Below are 21,060 nucleotides of genomic sequence, written 5' to 3' on the forward strand. Positions count from 1 at the left end.
AAACAAACTACAATGATGAAATTTCCACAATGGAACAGGAGAAGTATTTACCAAATTCAAGGAGATAACAAGGCACAGTCTGTTGGAAGGATGCCAACCAAGATAAACTTCAGATCAAAATAAAACACACTTCGTTTCCAGTGTTCGCCAGTATGCAGGTCCAAACTCTTATTCAGTTATCACAGCTGCAGCCCATGAAGAGGATCAAGGCCCTTTCCTCCCAAGTAGACCACAGTTCTCCCTTATCCGCTCCCCCCTGTGTGCCCTAGGATGGATAGGGGATTGGCCTAGGTCCTCCTCTGACTGCTCAGCCGGCCTCTGCCCTTCCCCAGCCTCCTTCTGGAGCCACACTTCAGAGTAGAAGTTGGCTGTTCCTCCTCTCCCTCAGAGTCAGTCTCCGCCAGGGGCATGACAAAACAAATGGTTGTAAGTAGAGGACTATCTGTATAGCGATGCTGTCCAATGATGCCGAATTATATCTGAACCAAGTGAATGCTTAAGTAGACATCCCCACTGAACCTCCCAAGTAGAACTTCACAAAAAGATTTCTCATATTGTTTTGTACCTCAGTTTCTAAGTGGCATTTTAAGAATGCACATCAGGAAGAAAGGGTACTGATTAAAATAATTGGTCAAGTTCTTGATACATTCTCAGTTGAGCCATGAATACTAAACATTACCTTAACCCATTTCTTGTTCCAACTCTCTGATAAAAAGGATAATAGAACTAGAATGTATTCATTCCATAGAACTTTTATAAGGATTTGAAGAATGTGTGGAAAGCCATGAAAAAGTGCTGTATAAAATACCAGATATTATATTACAGTGGATGAATACTTAAATAATATTCTCACTGGCCTGCCTTGTTCACCTGAACATCAATAATTAAATTGATAGTGTTTAAATTATTGGTAAAAGTGCACATGGCTATAATTATGGTTTGAAATCTGAAGTGCCTCTTTCAAATGTATCTAGTAGAAGATTTGCATTTTTAAGAATTCATTTGGCTTATTTGTCTGCTGTTATCATAAATTATTAGCTGTAGAGGTCCTTTCCTGCTTTACACACACTTTAAATGAAATTGGTCCCCTGATTCCTTGGATATTAACTATTGTTCAAAAGTGAGGACTAAAGCAGGCTTACATTGAAAATTGCAATATGCTATCCATTCTTGATTGATTGATTGAATTATTTTCCTCTGTTTTATCTTAAATGAAGGTTTTGAATTGATGGGAAACCCTTCAGGATACTTCACTGACTTTGATGATAAAAAACAAGTGGTAGAATGGAAGAACCTGATTGTACAATTGGCCAAAAGATATATAGGTAAGTTAACCAAATTCAGGGCTGGTGCAAACATTTAAGAATAGAATAAAATCAAATTTTATTGTCACTTTACATGGATCTACCACATGGATATATGAACTTTTGGGCTGAGGATCACACTAGGCCTTTGAGCTATATACTGAGGATCATGCTATATATATTTGAACTCTATATTAATTCAACACAGTTAATATGGTTATTTCCTTTTCTTTTACATTACACATTACAATTAAGCAACAGAATTATGAAGGGCTACAGCAATTTTGTGTATGTCTTTAGGAAAATTGCATCTACTTCAGAGGTTCCTCGTTGTGTTCTCCTATGTAGACAAATTTGAGGCTCTATTGTGGAGTAAATGGGTGACACAGTGGCTCAGTGGTTAAGACGCTGGACTTGTCAGCTGGAAAGCCAGCAGCCCAGGTTTGAGATCCAAAGCTGATGTGACAGAGTGAGTTCCTGTCATCGCCCAGCTCTTGCCAGCCTTAACAGTTTGACAGCGTGCAAATCAGAGGTGGTATTCAGCAGGTTCTGACCAGTTCTGGAGAACTGGTAGCAGAAATTTTGAGTAGTTCAGAGAACTGGCAAATACCACCTCTGACTGGCCCCACCCTCATCTATTCTCTGCCTCCAGAGTCCCAGCTGATTGGCTGGGTCTTCTTTTGTTGCCCTGTACAGGAGAACGGAACTGGAAAGCAGGTTAGTGGGGTGGGGAGGGAATGAAATTTTGCAATAACCTTCCCCCAGGAGTGGGGTGGGAATGGAGATTTTACAGTATCCTTCCTCTACCACGCCCACCAAACTATGCCCACAGAACCGATAGTAAAAAAAATTGAATCCCACCACTGGTGCAAATACAAGTAGACAAATAGGTACTTCAGTGGGAAGGTAACAGTGCTCTGTGATGTCATGCTGGTCATATAACTGTGGAAATGTTTTCAGACAATGCTGGGTCAATGTCCTTGAAATGGAGATGACCACCACCTCCTAAAGTCAGCAATGAATAGCAGAGTAAAATCCGCAGGGACTCTCCCTCCCCACTTTATGGAATAAATTATCTGTAAATCTTTCATTTCCCAGATTAATCATCGATGTATATCTCTTAATGGCAAAGTCTGCTAGTGTGGAACTCTTTGGCCCAAGAGTCATTCACTTGAGCTTTTCCTCATAGTCTAATGAATGAGTTTTAATACACTAACTGTAAGTTTGGTTTCCAGAAAGGTATGGATTGAAACATGTTTCTAAGTGGAATTTTGAGACCTGGAACGAACCAGATCACCATGACTTTGACAATGTATCAATGACTGTAAATGGTAAGCTGTTTTAAATCCCTTTTATAACAATTGTGAATAATATGGAAATAATTCCAAGGAGACGTTGAAGGCAAGCAAGTAAAATGTTGCTCACTTTAGATCTTGTAAAACTCAGACTTGATATCAAATAGATATTGGTTTTGCCATCCAGGCTCTTCCAAAGCTAGGTTATTGTGCCCAGGTTAGCAAACAGGAATGCTATTTAGTCTTTTAAAACCATTTTAATTATATATTACTTGACCAACATTTCTTTGTTATTTTATTTTATTAAATTTATATGATCCTCCTCTTGCTCTTCAAAGAATGTTAAGAATGTGGATTTGATTGTATCAGGTAAATAAAGAAGGAACAAAATACTTGTCTCCCAGAGTTTCCTGGAAATTATAATACATCACTTTCTGGAGCACCCAGTTTGGAAACTTTTCTCAACTTTTAAGATCCTAAAAGTGTCCCCAAAAGGAGGCCCTAAATCATTCTGCATGAAATACCTAAGATTTTACAGTTGCCTTGTTCTTGCTTAAGCCTTCACCTGATGAAAAGGGGGGAAGAAAATATTTTTCCAAATTGTTGCACATTCCTGCACCTTAACTGATCCCAAAAAAGGTTTAGTCAGGCCAAGCTTGGTAGTAGTTGAATGAGAAATCACTGGGAATGCCCAAAGCTTGTGACGAGATTGTGGAGTTGAAAAATATATATGTATGCTTATATACGGTGTATGTATGTATGTATGTATGTATGTATGTATGTATGTATGTATAGTGTTCGTCTGTTTGAATACCATATATACCATATATACCGGGGTGGGCAAACTATGGCCCGCGGGCCGTATCCGGCCCATTGGTCTGTCCAATCCGGCCCGCCCCTGAAAAAAATTCAGTGGGCGTGGCGTATTGCCCTGCACCACGTGGCCCCCAAAGCTGCAAAACAGTGCGGAGCACTCTCGGGGTAGGAAAGAAAAGAAGAACTCTGCAAAGGCCTTGGCTGGGAGTTCGAAATCACCTTCGAGTGCGACCTCTCCGAAGGTGAGTCCCCGCCGATCCGCCTTTTTTTTCCGGGGCTTCCAGGCTTAAACTTTGCAAAGGCAAAGTTTGCAGGCGGGAGCGTCTTCCCGCTGAGAAGCGGGAAGGGTTCCGCCCAGCGGGCGGGTGGACTGCTTGGAGCGGGCTGCTTTGCAGCCACCTAAAGCTAGGCCGCTGCTGGTGGAGCCTTGCCCTGCCTTGGTGCCCCGTTTCCCGGCTCGGCGGTCCTGCTCAGGCGGCACTTTAAAAGCCCTCCTCCTCGCGTATGTGCCCGACGAGCCGCTCACCACGATGGTGTCTCCCAGCAACTTGCGGCGTCCTTTCTCCTCACAGGCGCTCGCACCTGGCCCTGAACTGCGCAGCGGAGGGGAAACCCGGAGCGCCATCGGGTCGCCTCCTCCAAGCAGCCCGCCCACCCTCCAGGCAAAAGGGAAGGAAAGTGGGAAGGGACTCCTCAGCGGGAAGACGCTCCCGCCTGCAAACTTTGCAAAGTTTAAGCCTGGAAGCCCTGGAAACCCGAGCAACTTCCCAGCAACTTTCAGCTTCCTTTCAACTCACAGGCTTAAACTTTGCACAGGCGAAGTTTGCTGGTGGGAGCATCTTCCCGCTGAGGAGCGGGAAGGGTTCCGCCCGGCAGGCGGGCGGGCTGCTTGAAGGAGGCGACCCGGCAGCGCTCCGGGTCTCCCCTCCGCTGCGCAGCTCGGGGCCAGGCGCGAGCACCTGTGAGTTGAAAGGAAGCCGAAAGTTGCCGGGAAGTTGCTCGGGTTTCCAGGGCTTCCAGGCTTAAACTTTGCACAGGCAAAGTTTGCAGGTGGGAGCGTCTTCCCGCTGAGGAGCGGGAAGGGTTCTGCCCGGCGGGCGGGCGGGCGGGCGGGCTGCTTGGAGGAGGCAACCCGGCAGTGCTCCGGGCTTCCCCTCTGCCACGTGGCTCGGGGCTAGGTGCGAGCACCCGCGAGGAAAAAGGACGCCGCACGTTGCTGGGAAGTTGCTCGGGTGTTGGGAGCCGCCGTCGTGGTAAGCGGCTCTTCGGGCGCGTACGCGAGGAGGAGGGCTTTTAAAGTGCCGCCCGAGCAGGACCGCCGAGCCGGGAAACGGGGCACCAAGGCAGGGCAAGGCTCCACCAGCAGGGGTATATAATATTCTTATATATAATTTGCTGCATTTTATAATGGGCCCTTTATAATGGCCTTTTTTAAAATTGGTTCAGCCCTCGAACGCAGATCTGATTTTCCATGTGGCCCCCGACAGAAATTAATTGCCCACCCCTGCTCTATGGCTTCTCTGATAATTCTGTGGCTGGGGTTTTCTATAGTGGCTGGGGTTTTGGTGCCATTGAAGTTGATGCTATGAAGTCTGACTCACAGACGAACACAATGCAGAAGCCTGATGATGGCAGATAAGATTCTGCCGAAACGTCGCTACAACTTTAAAAGCACAACTATAATGACGTGGGAAAATACCCAAACAAAGCTGAATACCATACATGCAAATACCCGCGAAAACTTAAGAAATATATATATATATATATATATATATATATATATATATATATATATATATATATATATATATATATATATTTGTTTTCTGAGGTTCTCATGGTATTTGTATGTGGATCTTTGGTTGTTCGGGTTTTCTCCCGCGTAAGATTCAAAGTGTCTAGGCAACGTTTCGATGAAGTCTCATTCATCATCATCAGGCCTCTGTCTTTGGCTCTTGCTTTTCAGAGTGATGTGAGGTTGCAGCTGCTTTTTTCTTTCTAACTGTCAGTGGGGTGGGATTTGAATGGGTGGGGGCTTGGCTGTGTTCTGATTGGGTGGGGTGTGTCTTCTCATTGGTGGGGGGCCTGGCTGTGTTTTGATTGGTTGGGGGGTTGGCCGTGTTCTGATTGGCTGGATTTCTTGCTGCCCGGCTTCGAGTTCGAGGTCGCGCTGCATCTCCATAGTTGGTGTCGGCTTGCTTCATGTATGGCTCGGAGGGGTTTGGAGTGGGCAGTGGTGAGGTTGCAGGTATTCGTCTGTTAATGAGTAGGCTCACCTCTACAAAACCTGGCCAAATTTCTCGCCAAACAACTACAACCCTATGCAGAATCCATCAACTCACATGTAAGAAACTCATTCCAGTTCATCGAAATCATAAAGAAACAAAACTTACAACCCAGCGACCTACTAGTAAGCTTCGATGTCATATCCCTCTTCACCCAAATACCAATAAAAGAAGCCTTGACAGCCATCCAAAACAAATACAACCCCCCCAAGCACATCCTAGATCTGACCAACCACTTCCTATCCAATACATACTTCACCTACAATGGACAAAAATACAAACAAATAGAAGGAGCACCCATGGGATCACCCCTCTCACCTGTCATCGCAAACCTCTACATGGAACACTTTGAAACACAAGCTCTAGAAAATACGACCACAAACCCAAACTCTGGCTCAGATACGTAGATGACACCTTCATAATCTGGCCACATGGGAAAGAAAACTAAACAAGTTCCTCACACACCTCAACAGCCTACACCCCAAGATACAATTCACTATGGAAACAGAAACCAACAATCAACTTCCCTTCCTAGATGTCTTGGTATACAAAAGATCCAATGGCTCCCTAGGACACACCATCTACCAAAAGAAAACACATACAAACCGCTATCTACATGCACTCTCACACCACCACCCAGCACAGATCAAGTCCGTAGCCAAAACACTCATCTCCAGAACAAAATGCTTAGCCGATGAACAACACCAAAAAGCCGAACTACACACCCTCACCAACGTACTTACAGCCAATGGATTCCAAAAACACAAGATTACCCACCTAATCCAAAAAGAAACCCCAACCAAAATCCAAGACAGAGAACAAGAAAACGGCAAAGCCCTCCTCCCATATATAAAAGGCACTACAGACAGAATCAGCAAGATCCTCCAAAAACACAATATTAAAACAACATTCTGCACAAACAGAAAAATATCCACCATCCTAAGAAACCCCAAAGACAGAGTCGAATTAGAAAACCAAGGAGTATACGAAATCCCTGCACTGCCTGCCCTGCCACATACATTGGACAGACTAACAGAAGAATTAGTGCACGCATTGAAGAACATAAGAACTCAATCAAAAAGAAGAAACGACCTCTTCCCTGGTCCAACACCTCAAAGCCACAGGACATAAAATTAACTTTAAAAATACCAGAACTATTGCCAAAACCGAACACTTCAACAGCAGAATAATCAGAGAAGCCATAGAAATAGAAAACGCCCACACAGCATGAACAAACGAGATGACACCTCCCGCCTCCCAGCCATTTGGAAACCCGCCCTCATTAACAGACGAATACCTGCAACCTCACCACTGCCCACTCCAAACCCCTCCGAGCCATACATGAAGCAAGCCGACACCAACTATGGAGATGCAGCGCGACCTCGAACTCAAGCCGGGCAGCAAGAAATCCAGCCAATCAGAACACGGCCAACCCCCAACCAATCAAAACACAGCCAGGCCCCCACCAATGAGAAGACACCCCACCCAATCAGAACACAGCCAAGCCCCCACCCATTCAAATCCCACCCCCACTGACAGTTAGAAAGAAAAAGCAGCTGCAACCTCACATCACTCTGAAAAGCAAGAGCCAAAGACAGAGGCCTGATGATGATGAATGAGACTTCATCGAAACGTTGCCTAGACACTTTGAATCTTACGCGGAGAAAACCGAACAACCAAAGATCCATATATATATATATATATATTCATATTCATATTCATATTCATATTCTTAAGTTTTGGCAGGTAGTTACATGTATGGCATTCAGCTTTGTTCGGGTATTTTCCCACGTCATTGTAGTTGTGCTTTTAAAGTTGTAGCGACGTTTCGGCAGAATCTCATCATCATGCCATCATCATCTGCACAGACAGATCCCCCCTGATGCCTCCAACTCAAACACACCCCAACCAGGCACCCAGATGAAACCTAGCTTCCTAACTAATGATAGCTGTCCATTTACCCGGAGCCAAGCTGCACTAAAGGCCTCCAATACAGCAAACACAATGTTGGGTGAAGAAAAAACCATTCTGGCACAGCAATAGGCTGCCCCAAATTTAAATCTGAAACCACTATAAAAGCCTGACTCACAGATGAACACTATACAGAAGCCTGATGATGGCAGATGAGATTCTGCTGAAACGTCGCTACAACTTTAAAAGCACAACTACAATGACGTGGGAAAATACCCGAACAAAGCTGAATGCCATCTTTCTTTCTTTCTTTCTTTCTTTCTTTCTTTCTTTCTTTCTTTCTTTCTTTCTTTCTTTCTTTCTTTCTTTCTTTCTTGATCGGCATTCATAATAGAATCCATAGCACCAAGTTCCATAGTCACAAAGAAGACACACAAGTTGAGGCAAATGTTATAATTCTTAATCAGCTGTTGTTAATACAGAAATATTCTGTAATATGGTCTGCTTTGTTAGATTTCAGCCTAGCGTGTTTTGAAGAGTGAAGTTCTTTTCTGTTCCATTGACAAGATACCATATTGATACCAAATGCTGAGTCTTTCACAACTCTTTCATTTTACATCTAGGATTTCTCAACTACTATGATGCTTGTTCTGAAGGATTAAGGGAAGCCAGTTGTCAGCTAAAATTGGGAGGCCCCGGTGATTCCTTTCATCCATTTCCAAAGTCTCCAATTTGCTGGAACCTCCTCAGTCATTGCTACAACGGCACAAATTTTTTCACTGGAGAGACAGGAGTCCGGCTAGACTACATCGCCATGCATAAAAAGGTCAGCTCATTTTTTTTTAATGGTTGAAAACTTTAAAAATTCCTGATCCAAATTAAATGTTCTCATTTATTTACTTTTATGTGATTTAAAAAATACAGACAGGGTGGAAAACATTGAGTTGAATAAAAAGTGGCTATTACTTCTTGCAGAGAATTATATGGCATGTTTAAAGTGCCACTATTTATATTACCTTGTAGGCTTATTTATAGCTGAAGCTTTAGTTTCCTCTATTAAACCTGGCAGCTACAGGTAGTCCAGAATGCACCCGTGTCAGCCATGTTGAGCATGCCTCAGTAGGCCTGTATGATCCCCATTGCTCCATGAGTTGCTCAGGTTACCAACGAACTTCCCAGTACAATTCAAGGAGCTTGGTTATCCTCTTTATTTGAGGGAGCGCCTGTCTCCAATTGTTTCTACCAATCTGATGTGATGGGGCAAAATGGATTCTCTCCCAGTCCAATGATTAAGCAGTTTCACCTTGTGGGACTTGTGGGAATGATAGCCTCGCTCCCAAGAGATCTGGATGGCTTCCATCCTTCAGGAAGCTATGAAAGACCTGACTTTTCTCCCAAACTTTGGGCAAGGTTGAGATTGTGTCCCTGTTGAATGAATTTTCCTGGCTTATATGTTGCTTTTGAGGCTATTCATTTTGGGGGGAGAGAAGTTTTGTATTTTATATTTCGAATTTAAAGCTTCCCAGAGTTATTGAGAATTGGATGAACTATACGCTGTATAAATAAATAAAATAAAACTTCAAGTAAAAAGACTCCCAGTAGAGCGTATTAATCAGGATGGATAGCTTAATATGAACAAAGGTTTAACGAACCACAGAATCCCTGGTAGTATGAAAATAAAATAGAAGCCATTTATTTATATTCTACCTTTATTATTTTCTCAAATATCTCAAGGTGGCAAATATGTCTAATATGCCTTTTTCCTCCTATTTTCTCCATAACATCCCTGTGAGGTAGGTTGGGCTGAGGAAAAAATGACTGGCTTAAAGCCACTCAGCTGGCTTTCATGGCTAAGGTGGGACATGAATTCACAGTCTCTCGCATTGTAATCTAGGACCTTAGATCACATTAGTTCTGCGAGACCAAACTGGCTCTTGGAGCCTAATATGAATTGATATTATAAGCTTAATATTATTTATAGCTATAAAAATGTAGTTGGATTTATTAGTCTCCTATCATTATTTAATAGTATTCCTCTTCTTGTACATTTAAAATGTCTTAATTTGGTCATAAATTTTGGAGCTTCTGTGGACCCCCTACAACCTCACAAATGATAAAAAAAGAGAGATTCCCTGGCCTCATTTTGACACAATAGTATAAGAGTAGGAGATCAGGTGTATGTGTCAGGGCTCCAACAAATCCACCCTCATTCAAATCAAAAGTCTCTAGCCTCATCTCAGAAAAAGTAAATTTGGTTTATTAGAAGTTGCCATGTTGGTGCGTGGCTGGGGGAAGCCAATATTCAATTACATCATACATTTCCCCCTTGACCCTGGTCTTTCCCCCACCCGCTTTTTCTGGCAGCTAAAAAGACCAAAGGAGTATCTTTTTAGTTGACATTCAGCTCCCCTCACTTGCTAAAGGTGACCTGTACAACAGAAAAAGAAAACAAATTTATTACAGGTATAGAATTTAGCGTTGCGAACACACACACACACACACACACCAGGTTTGGTTGGGTTTTCTGCATGGAACCTCGTCACAAGGTGATCAGCTTGGACGTTCCTACTCTTTACCCAAGACGCCTCTGATAAAGAGTAGCCCTTCCACTTGATTAGATATTGGAGTTGTCTCCTGTGCCACCTCGAATCGAGGATTCGCTGCACCTCATAATGGGTTTGGCCTCCTATGACCATGGGGTCTCGGGGTTCACAAGGTGATAGCCTCTGGGTTGATCCCACCATAGGTTTTAAGAGGCTACTATGGAATACCGGGTGTATTTTTCCTAACAGTGACCCTGGTTTTTCCCCACCCCTTTTTTCTGGCAGCTTAGAAAGACCAAAGGAGTATCTTTTTAGTTGACATTATGCTTAATAGATAATAAAAGTCATCACAATATTTCTAATCACCAGGGAGCTGGGAGTTCTCTTCATATCTTGGAACAGGAAACTGAGGCTATGGGAGAGATTCAGAAGATGTTCCCCAATTTTGCCTCAGTCCCTATATACAATGATGAAGCTGATCCTTTAGTAGGATGGTCAATTCCACAGCAGTGGAGAGCGGATGTGACCTATGCGGCTATGGTGGTAAAGGTAAGGTTGATGCTGGTAAATGTAGAAATGTTTGATTTAAGATTTTTACTGGATAATTGGAATATCAAAATAAACAGAAGTGTATCTAGACTGTCAGCCTTCAAGATCTTCTACTATTGCTTTGCATCTTTCTGCTGTCATAAGTAACGGGGGGAGGAGGGGGGAAAGTCTGGGAAGCGAGCTGGAGGTGTTACATTCTAGTGTTGTATAAAATGAGGAGGGGGAAGGGGACATTCTTGCTTAGGTTTCTATTTCTTGCTTAGCTTTCTTTCCTCTGCGCAACTGCTAACTTTTATCAAAGTATGCCAAGGTCAACGGACAGAAGCCGCATCACCACCTGAGGATGTCCACATGATCATATTCACAACTTGTAATTGGAAGACTCATCTGAACTATTGGGGGTGGGAACATTTCCATCACTTTGTATATGTGGTTTACGCGCCTAATTCCTCAGATTCAGAATTCTATTGTTGCTACCACTTCCTTTCCAGTAAAAGATACCTTTTCTCTAATTAAAGGAGTCTAAGTATTTCTTCCTTGGATTTTGAATGGAGCACTGCCTGACATAGAGTTTCTTGCTCAATTTGCTCTGCTTGCTCTGACAAACATTCAAGCTGTCAGGACCAGGCCAGGGCTGTAAGAATTTAGGCTCTAATCTAGACCAGGAAAGGACCAGAAAGTTCATTGCCATACTTCACCATATTATATTGGGACAACAGGAAGCGGGAAGCTTGTAACAGATGTCTCTTTGCTCTGTTTCGACCAACTTATGCACTGACATAGATAATGAACCAGGACAGATCCAAAACGGTTGAGAAGAAGGTAAAGTAGATGGCAGATAGTTGCTCCATCTATTTGCAACATTCTTTTGGCCAGTGGTGGGATTCAGTTTTTTTTTTTACTACTGTGGTTCTGTGGGCATGGCTTGGTAAGTGTGGCAGGGGAAGGATCCTGTAAAATCTCCAGTCAGAGGTGGTATTTGCTGGTTCTCTGAACTACTCAAATTTTCTACTACCGGTTCTCCAGAACTGGTTAGAACCTGCTGAATACCACCTCTGCCTTTGGCCTATGGGAATACAGCATGCAACTAGAGGTGGGCTGTTTTCAGAGCCCCCGTATACACAGCTGCCTTCCCCACTAATTGATACAGCTAGCCCTAGACTTATGGCCACAACTGAGCTGCTACGTTGCCATGAATGCTTTAGCTTAGTTTTGTAGGCTTCCCAATGTTGCAAAGTCAAGCCTTGTGCACCACCTAACGGGAGAAAACTGTATTTGCACCTTGCAATTTTGGTAATCGTAAGTAGTGTCTTTAGTGCTCTCCGAGCTTGCTTATTTTCTTGCAGACATTTCATTACCCTTAACTAGGCAACGTCATCATTGCTACTTAGGAGTGCTATTTGCTGTCAGTTTATATTCTGATGTTTTGCTTGTCTGTGTGGGTTGGGGGGGCCTTAGAGATTCTTTGGTTGAGCTGTTTAGTGTTGGCTCTTTGGCAGTGACTCCTTATTTCAACCCTCAGCAACAAATGTTCTCCTTTATAGTAGTGTCTGCCTACCATGTTTAAAAACAAATTACAATTTAAAGTACACTTTGGAGAAAAAGGGGGTGTTAAGTCCAGCATACGATCTTGTCTTTGTTGTAGACCTACATTCACTTTTGTTAGATGTGCCATGTGACCCAGATTGTTGGAGCAATTTGCTAATAATATAAATTTCCCAGAGAGCATGGTAAAGCATCACAGGACAGTTATATAAGTCTAAGTGCTATTGCTGTTGTCAGAAGATTGGAAAAAGTGATCACATGACCTCCAGGACACTGCTACTGTCATAAACATTTTAAGTGTGGAAAATGGTCATAAGTCTCTTTTTTCAGTGCCACTGTAACTTTCTATGGTCATTAAACCAATGGTTGTAAGTTGAGGACTACCTATATTCTGGTAAATAGAAGCTGGAGGATAGGGTTCAGCAAGAAGGTTATCCTAGGATTTTAAAACAAACAAAGGTCATCCCTTTAAAAGGGAAGGTGGGTTGAGCCTCTCTTCCCTTTTGTTAAAATTAAAAACAAAGATAGATCTCTTGAGCTACTGAGAATCAAGCATAAATTATTCATTTGATAGAGCATCTCTGTCCCTGCTTGTGGGTTTTATTGACCGAAGGCTAATTTTTGCAATTGAAGAATGAGTGGTTGACACATTTATCCTGAGTTAGCTATTGAAGGATCATCTTATCATGTCAGATTCAAGTTCTGTTAAGAGTTTGCAACAGAAATTCAAGTCTAGAAAACACACAGGTGACTGATTTAGTGGCATCATTAACTTCTTTGTAAACATAAAATGAGTAAAGTTTACAATACCATTTGTAGATTCTTTCAACTTAACATAAACAAAAACACAAGCAGAAGCAGCTCAGAGCAGATGCCAGTTTCCACAAGCAAGCAAGTTAGTTTCAATTTCAATTCTCAGCAAAGCACACAGAGCCAAACCACACCCAGTCTGTCAGCTCCCATTGGCTGGTCTGTTGCCATGCTTACTCACTTGCTGACTTTGTTAACCATGTCTCTGCCAGTTAATGAATATACTCTGACAAGTTCTTGGTTGCCCAGAAGATGTATCTGTTCCCCTAAGCAATACCTTAGAACAGTTATTTTTCAACTTTGTCTCTACTTTAAGACGTTTGGACTTCAACTCCCAGACTTCCTCAGCCAGTTAATGCTGGAAGTGGAAGTCCACACACCTTAAAGTTGCCACAGTTGAGAAACACTGCCCTAGATGTATTTTCCTCATCTTTCTTTGAGGAGAGAAGAGATGTGGGTTTCCCAAAAAGACATTTCCTGTAGGTTTATGATCTGCATCATTGTGTTATATAATGAAAAGCAATATCTGTTTTCCTTAAACAATTACCCTGGATGCTTAGGGCATCAGGAATGTTCTTCACCCTGCTTATGTTCCTTGCTACCCGAGGTACAATGGCTAGATTGGGGCAGAAGTAGATCATAGTTTTTGGAGCCAGTTGGCATCCATATCTTCAACAGGAGATGTGCCTGGAATTGCTGCTGACTTTGGCACTCCACACTTCTTAGTCATGGTTACACAGCGGGGAGGAGAGCTAAGCAGTAAAACTTTCAAACAAACCTGTTATTATTTACATAAGATGTTTACACAGTACAAGCACTGCTGAGAGGTACTTCCCACAAAGTGAAATAGATACAGTATATTCAGATTTATTGCTAATTATGAAAATATTATGAAGGCAGTTTATATAGGATTGACTTGTTGGAAATCAGATTACAACTAATCATTTTTCATATAATATATATATATATATATATATATATATATATATATATATATATATATATATATATATATATAAATAACAGGACTTCCTTCAACAAGTGACCAATTCTATAAAATCCCTTCTCCCTCCTTATATTTGATTAATTAATCCTTACACTTCAAAAGATCAAGGAATGACAGAAAGAAAGAAGAGTCAAACGTAATTTGCATCTTTTTCAAAATTCGCTTTTCGGTATGAATTTCAAGCAATTGAGGTCAACTTCATAATGTTGGGAAAGGATGGAATTATCTGACAGACAGCCCAGAATTTGTATTCACTGAACTTTAGTTGAATGCCATGCGCTATGAATTAGAAATTGTACCTGAAAGATTCCAAACTAATGTTTCAAATATTGTGTACTCAAAACTCCCATCATGTTTTTGTTCATAGTGTTGTTGTTAAATGAATCCAGTTTCCCCATTTATTTTGCTAGGAGCCCTCAATGAGGCAGTGGTTAAAGTACATTATTGTAGGCTGACTCTGCCTACAGCCAGGAGTTCGATCCTGACCGGCTCAAAGTCAGCACAGCCTTCTATACTTCCGAGGTCAGTGAAATAAGGACCCAGATTGTTATGGGCAATATGCTAACTCTGTAAACTGCTCAAAGAGTGCTATAAAGCATTATGAAGCGGTATACAAGTCTAAGTGCTAGTGCTGTGAGTTGCATAATCTTAGATTTTTCAGTGAAGACCAAGGAATGTAAAGTTTATTTCATTCACACACACACCTTCCATAAATTAATAGAGTTAGAAACAGTGACAATTTGTCTTCCTGGGGTCTCATTCATTTTAATGTGAACAACTTTTTGTGATTTTATATGCAGTTTTATACAGCTCCTTTCTGCAAAACTCGGTGTTCTTAAGAGCTAATCTGCTTTTTTGTGTGTGCGTATTTTGGCATGGAACATTAATCCTTCTACATCTGATTAGTTATGCTGTTGCAATCCTCCTCTTAAATTCCTAATTTTAGCTGGCTAGGGAATTAGGTCAATTCAAGCTATTGGAAAGGCTTTTTTTCTTGGTGGACCCTGATGCTAAAATGTTATGGTGCTTTTTTTGTTTTCAAGTTGTCACAGTGATCCTGCAACTGGATTTAATTTCTTCTGTAAGGAGAGATAAATTGCAGCGTGATCATCTGTTTGGAATTAGAAATGAGGTGGAAAGAAAGCAAAGCTGTACAGTGATCCCAATATGAAATATTTGTGTTCAGCTATGTGCATACTGTATGCTTCTTTAGGAAGACTGCAAAAGAATCAGATATGATATTTGACCCAATGTGCAGCTGTAAATCTTAGCTTTTCTTTTAACTGGTTGAAACAACTTCTATTTATTTTCCTTTGTTGCAACATTATACTTGAAAATATATAACAAATACCTGAATTCCTAGTTGTCAAAAATAATAAAGCCGCTTACTTATTTAATCAATGTATATACTGTATCTTATACCAATAAATAACTTTGGAGTTTCAGTGCTTTGCACAGTGCTGTATTCCTTCATATTGCAAGCCAACTTTTGCTAAGTATACACTAAATAGTACTGATACAGAATAAAGCATCCAGATTAAGAGGAAATATTGCAAACGTTTTAACGTATATGCGTTTCATAACCTGTGCTGCTTTGTTGCAAAATTTTACTATATGCAGAATACCCACAGCCATGATTTATATATATACTATATAATTTCATAAAGGAGATGCAAATCACCCTTTCTCCAACCTAGTTCCTTCAAGAATTCCTAACCTGGTTGTGAATGATGAGAATTGTTATCCAAATATATTTGAAGGGCAACAGGTTAGATGGGATTGGTTTAAAATAATGATCTTGTCCTGCGGTGGGTTTGCCATCAATAATCCTGAAAAATAGAAGGTTACTTCTATTACTTGTTACAATACGGTATACTTTATTGATTAGTCAATTGACCATATCAAACATGAGCATCAGCCGCAGTAAAATACAATAAAATGAGATGAGATCAGCTAGAGTGAAGTGAGATAAAATAGCTATGGTGAGATAAAATAGAATAACATATAGTAGGTTAGGTACAATAAAGATAAAAGTGTAAGATAAAATAAAAGAAGAATATCACTTGTTTTACGGAGCTAACATAATAACTCGTGTATTTTCAAAGGGTGTTCCTTTACTTTACAGGTAATTGCTCAGCATCAAAACCTTCTGATCGCTAAACCCGACAACACCATCAACTACACTTTGCTAAGCAATGACAATGCATTCCTGAGTTACCATCCCTATTACTTCACCCAGAGGACCCTTACGGCACGCTTTCAGATGAATAACACAAAGCCCCCCCACATCCAGATGGTGAGGAAGCCAGTGCTCACAGTAATGGGCTTGCTGGCTTTGCTAGGTATGACACCCCCTCCCCTCCCCCATTCCTTTTCACAACTGCTAATCACACTGTCAAATCAAGAGTCCAGACAGCTCAAGGTTAGTAGTTCAAGGAGCTACTAATGGTCAAAGCAAATTGGCAGCAGATAAGAGACAACGGAATTGAAAATGGGCTGGACTTAGATATCCTGTGGGCACGAAGGGATTCAAGGCTGATGATGCGTTTGATTCCTCCCTCGGGCTCAGCCTTTCCTCCACACACTTAACTATTCCCAGAAATGAAGTATCTTGCATTTGATAAAGAAGGAAGAAGTATATTATGTTGACCAGCTGATGTTAATTCAAATGAACTGGGAAATAAGGCAATGAGTGTCATGATTTCCTAAAAAATTCATACCTGTTACCACCCATAACATACTGGGTGAAAAAAATAGTGTGCAGTAGTAAGTAATAGCAATTTGCCTTCCAACAGCATATAATTAGTGGTTAAAGCACCAGACTAGAAACCAGGAGACTGTGAGTTCTAGTCCTGCCTTTGGCATGAAAAGCAGATGAGTGAACTTAGGCCAGTCACTCTTTCTCAACCCAACTCACTTCACAGTGCTGTTGTGGGTAAAATAGGAGGAGGATGGAATAGTAGATATGTTTGCCACCCTGAGTTATTTATAAAAATAATAAAGAGGGGATGAAAAAAAAACTAAAAATAAAAATATGGCAGATTTTAACAAACAGAACAAGAACCAATATAGCAACTTAGGTATCTTCAACTAAATATTTATCTGTTATTTCAAACTTCAGCTCTTCTTATGCCCCCATGGAATTCAAATCTTTTGGTGAAATGTTCTAACACAGTGTTACAGTTCATGTGGCTGACTTCTGGAGCTATGACAACATGCTTTAAATGCTCCTCTGTAAGTTTCTCATTTCAAGCCCTTTGTTTGGTTCAAGGTTTTCTCCCTCTTGTGCAGGAGAAGAGCAACTTTCTACCAACATTTCCAGTCACAAATCAGAAGACTGTAACGCTTTGGGAATATTAGCCAGCTTACATAAACCTTCAGGATTACAATTGTCGGACAGCTGGCAAGCATCAATACTGATCTATTCAAGCAATGATAACAAGACATCCTCGAACATCAGTACTGTGATTCTAAACATAGCCAATTATCCTAAACACAGAGGTAAATTTTTGCTATGACTTTTTTTTTGTAGAGCTATTAACCTGATACCCTCCAGAAAACATGAGATTTACATTCAGTTTGGGAAAGCAGGTTAAACAAATGCAAGTGAGGTCTTTTCTGAGGTCTCACAGGGCAATGGACAGTTCCTAACAGCTACAGCATGAACACACAAACACTCCCTCATTCTAAAGTGATCACTAAATACTTATTTTTAAATTAGTATTTAGTTTGAGTAGTGGCACAGGAGGGTCATTCTTTAAGCCATATGGGAAGAGGTTTTGGGGTTTGAACTCCGAAGGCGCATGGCCAGCAGATAATCCCTGATGGCTTACCTTGAATAGACAATTCACACAATCTAATTAGGACAAGTTAAGCACACAGAATTGTGTTTTGTGAAACAATTGTATGTTCAATGTTAGGGGTTTTTGTTTTGGTTCTGGGCAGTTGTGGGATTCAGCCAGTTCGCACCACTTCGGGAGAACCAGTTGTTAAGTTTTTGAGCAGTTTGGTGAACTGGTTGTTGGAAGAAATCATTAGGGCAGAGAACCGATCGTTAAATTATTTGAATCCCACCACTGGTTCTGGGGGTGAGACCGAGACAACTTCGTGGTGAAAAAAATTCTGATTGTGAAAAAAATTATTTTGGTGAAAAGCTTGTCACCCTTTGGATCTCTTTCTCTTCAGCAGAAATGTCGCTTTCACTCATTCCCATAGAAAGACTTGTTCCCAAGCAGGTTTTTTAGAAAGAGTTAGAAAAGAGTGAAACGGCTTTCCAGGTTTCACTTCAACAAACAAGCCCTCACCGGGTTTGAGTTCTGCAATGAGATTTGTTCTGGATTGTTGCCCCTCACTCATCAAGTGACGTTACAAGCAGGCCCCCATCTTTTTAACTGGGGATTTGCAAGAGAGCGAGAAACGTTGGAGTCACACATATCAACTCAGGGGTTAACAAATCTATTTGAGATTTGGCTCTTACCTCGCCTCCCATCAGAACAGTCTACTGAGCATTGTATCTTAGTTAGGCTCAGTTGGATTTTTTCCCCCCATTCCCTTTCATATTTCAGGATGCAAAACCTTTTCAGTGGCCTACAGGATGAAACAATGCCAGCTTGGGTTTTCCAGGCTCCTGATGACCTACTTCCCTGTTTCTCTAAAGCTACTTTGTCTAAGAGTGGAGGCCCAAAACTTATTACTTGAAATCATTAAATAAACGACTGTGCACCAGAATGCTTATGTTTGATTTGACATTCAACTAAAGCCAAACCTTAAAACTATTACATTTTCTTTGTCTTCCCAAAGAACTTGTATATGTCACATACTACATGGATAACAACCTAACCAATCCATATTTGGAATGGAAGAAAACGGGAATGCCGGATTTTCCTTCTCAGATGCAATGGGAGCAAATAAGAGATGCTGAGGTACAGTGTCATGCATTTGAGAAATGGCTCTTTGTGAAATCAGACCCAGGGCCTACTTATTTGAGAGCAAATGCTTCTGAATTCAGTGAGTTTCTTCCTAAGTATGTTTTGTCACCCTATATCTCTGTCGCATGAAAATTTGCGTCAAAATAATCACCATGGCATTGTATACATATTTATGGTGCAAAACAGAAAATAAACAGTAAACTTTTTCATTGATCTACAGACCATGCTAAAAACCATTTGTTTAAGCTAATTTTCCTTAACTTCCAGATGTGTATTCTGACATAGACTTCACAAAATCACGAAACAGGTTTCTTGTCCCAACAAAACCCTTTTTTATTTGGCTAATATGAATTCCTATCATTCACATCCAGCAAAGTTCTGGCAAACAGTCTTTCAAGGGTGAATTGCAACCACAGACAGGCTTAGAGAGTTGCCAGACTGATAGCTTCCAAGTGCAACGCTGTACAAAGAAATACTTGGCAAGGAGTCTTGGTGAGTCACGAACTTAGACAAACAAATCTTCACACTAATTAAATGAACTAATTGTATCCTGCAAACACCACTCCCCTTTTGCTCCTATTTATTCCTATGGGAGTGGCCATTCACCATCCACTTGTGCCTTTCTTCCCAAGCTGACTCTTGTTCCTTAACTGTTCCATTCTCCTGGCAGTTCTGCACATACGCACATTAGGAACAGGCTCCAGCTGTTCTTCTGCCCCACTGATCTCCGACTCCAAAAGCAGCTAATAACTGTCAGATGGCCCTGCCTCTGATGCAGAGCACTCATCAGAGCCTTCCCCAGACTCCAGGACTGGCCCATGTTCCTCCCCAACCTCCTCACTGTCCGAGTCTGCTGCCAGCTCTACTGGCCACTGGCGGGCTACAAAAATGTATTGCGTTTCAACTCCCACAATTTTCAGCCATGGTTAGGGAATGCTTATGTAAAGGAGGGAGAAGGAAGGAAGACAGGGAAGGAAGGAAGGAAGGCATTAAAATAACTATGCTTGTTAGGCCGGGTGTTTTCTTTCTTTCCCTTTAGCCATTTTTTCTATTCTGTAAATGTACTGTTGATACATTTTTAAACTGTAAATGTAATAAAATTTATTTTAAAAAAAATAACTATGTAAGAATAAACATTCATAAAGTTTTCTATAGCTTTGAGTGATATATTGTTGTTAAATGGACAGATGATAGGATAAAATTCTTAAAATTTTAGCTCAGTCTTAAAACAAGTAGGTCCCTCACATCTCCCATCTAAAAGCTGAAGGGGAAGAGACATTTTTACTTCTTTCCATTGACTATAAGTTTAATTTTTGCAACAAGGCTCTGACTACCACCTTGCATATTTCCTGTACTGTATACTCTTTTGAGCTGCCTTATACTGGTCCCTTATTTCAAACAGCTTGTCCTCTTCCTTCTTCGCTGAATGCTGGTACTCTTCTGCTGAATTAGACCCGTCCAGCATTCTCTTTTTAATTACAGCCCCTTGAAGATTTCTGAGAAATCATAAGCAGAGCTGATTGACAGAGGGGCTGGATTGCGTATTCTTTTGCTCCAGTCAAAAGAAGCTCTATTTACTTCGTTAGGTTCATGTCATGCTTTTGTAAGGTAGAATATAAACAAAACCGTCTGCTCTCTCCAAAGCATTCATAACAATATAGGCTTCTATCACAGTTTTTCAATGAATCCTAAGCATTAAAGAATAAGCCCCACTGGACACAGACATATTTACTTCTGAATACATTTAGGGTTGCTCTCCTTTGTTTATTTGAAAAGCACAGTACTTCAAAATCTACAATTTCTTTAGTAGAAAAATAAAACGTCTAAACCTCCAGATCTCTTCATGTTAGCAGCTCTCTGCTTTTTCATAGCAATAAAGAACTCCCTTGAGAAAAATTCTGTGAGAAAACTCATATTTGGCTATCAACCTCTCGCCTCACTTCCAGTCTCTTGGCTCCCTCGTCTGCTCAGCTCTGCTCTCGTTTGAACTACTACAAAATCTACTCTTGTTTGAAAAGTCCCTTCTCTGGTAAAACTTCAAAACCTAAGTTTATTTTAAAATTTGTGT

General features: G+C 41.1%; 1 protein-coding gene across 2 annotated transcripts in view; it reads left to right on the forward strand.

Annotated features, from left to right (window-relative positions):
- IDUA (alpha-L-iduronidase) overlaps nt 1-21,060 on the forward strand; it is a 64,080-nt gene that overhangs the window by 31,374 nt on the left and 11,646 nt on the right. For both annotated transcript variants that reach the window (XM_026712720.2, XM_087926393.1), the window contains 7 exons: nt 1,218-1,325; nt 2,540-2,635; nt 8,235-8,437; nt 10,524-10,703; nt 16,190-16,406; nt 17,356-17,565; nt 18,865-18,986. In XM_026712720.2, coding sequence (XP_026568505.2) covers nt 1,218-1,325; nt 2,540-2,635; nt 8,235-8,437; nt 10,524-10,703; nt 16,190-16,406; nt 17,356-17,565; nt 18,865-18,986 — 1,136 coding nt within the window. The remainder of the gene's footprint in view (nt 1-1,217; nt 1,326-2,539; nt 2,636-8,234; nt 8,438-10,523; nt 10,704-16,189; nt 16,407-17,355; nt 17,566-18,864; nt 18,987-21,060) is intronic.

Source organism: Pseudonaja textilis, chromosome 2 (assembly GCF_049901715.1).
Source record: "Pseudonaja textilis isolate UNSWEBS1 chromosome 2, rPseTex1.2, whole genome shotgun sequence".
Lineage (NCBI taxonomy): Eukaryota > Metazoa > Chordata > Lepidosauria > Squamata > Elapidae > Pseudonaja > Pseudonaja textilis.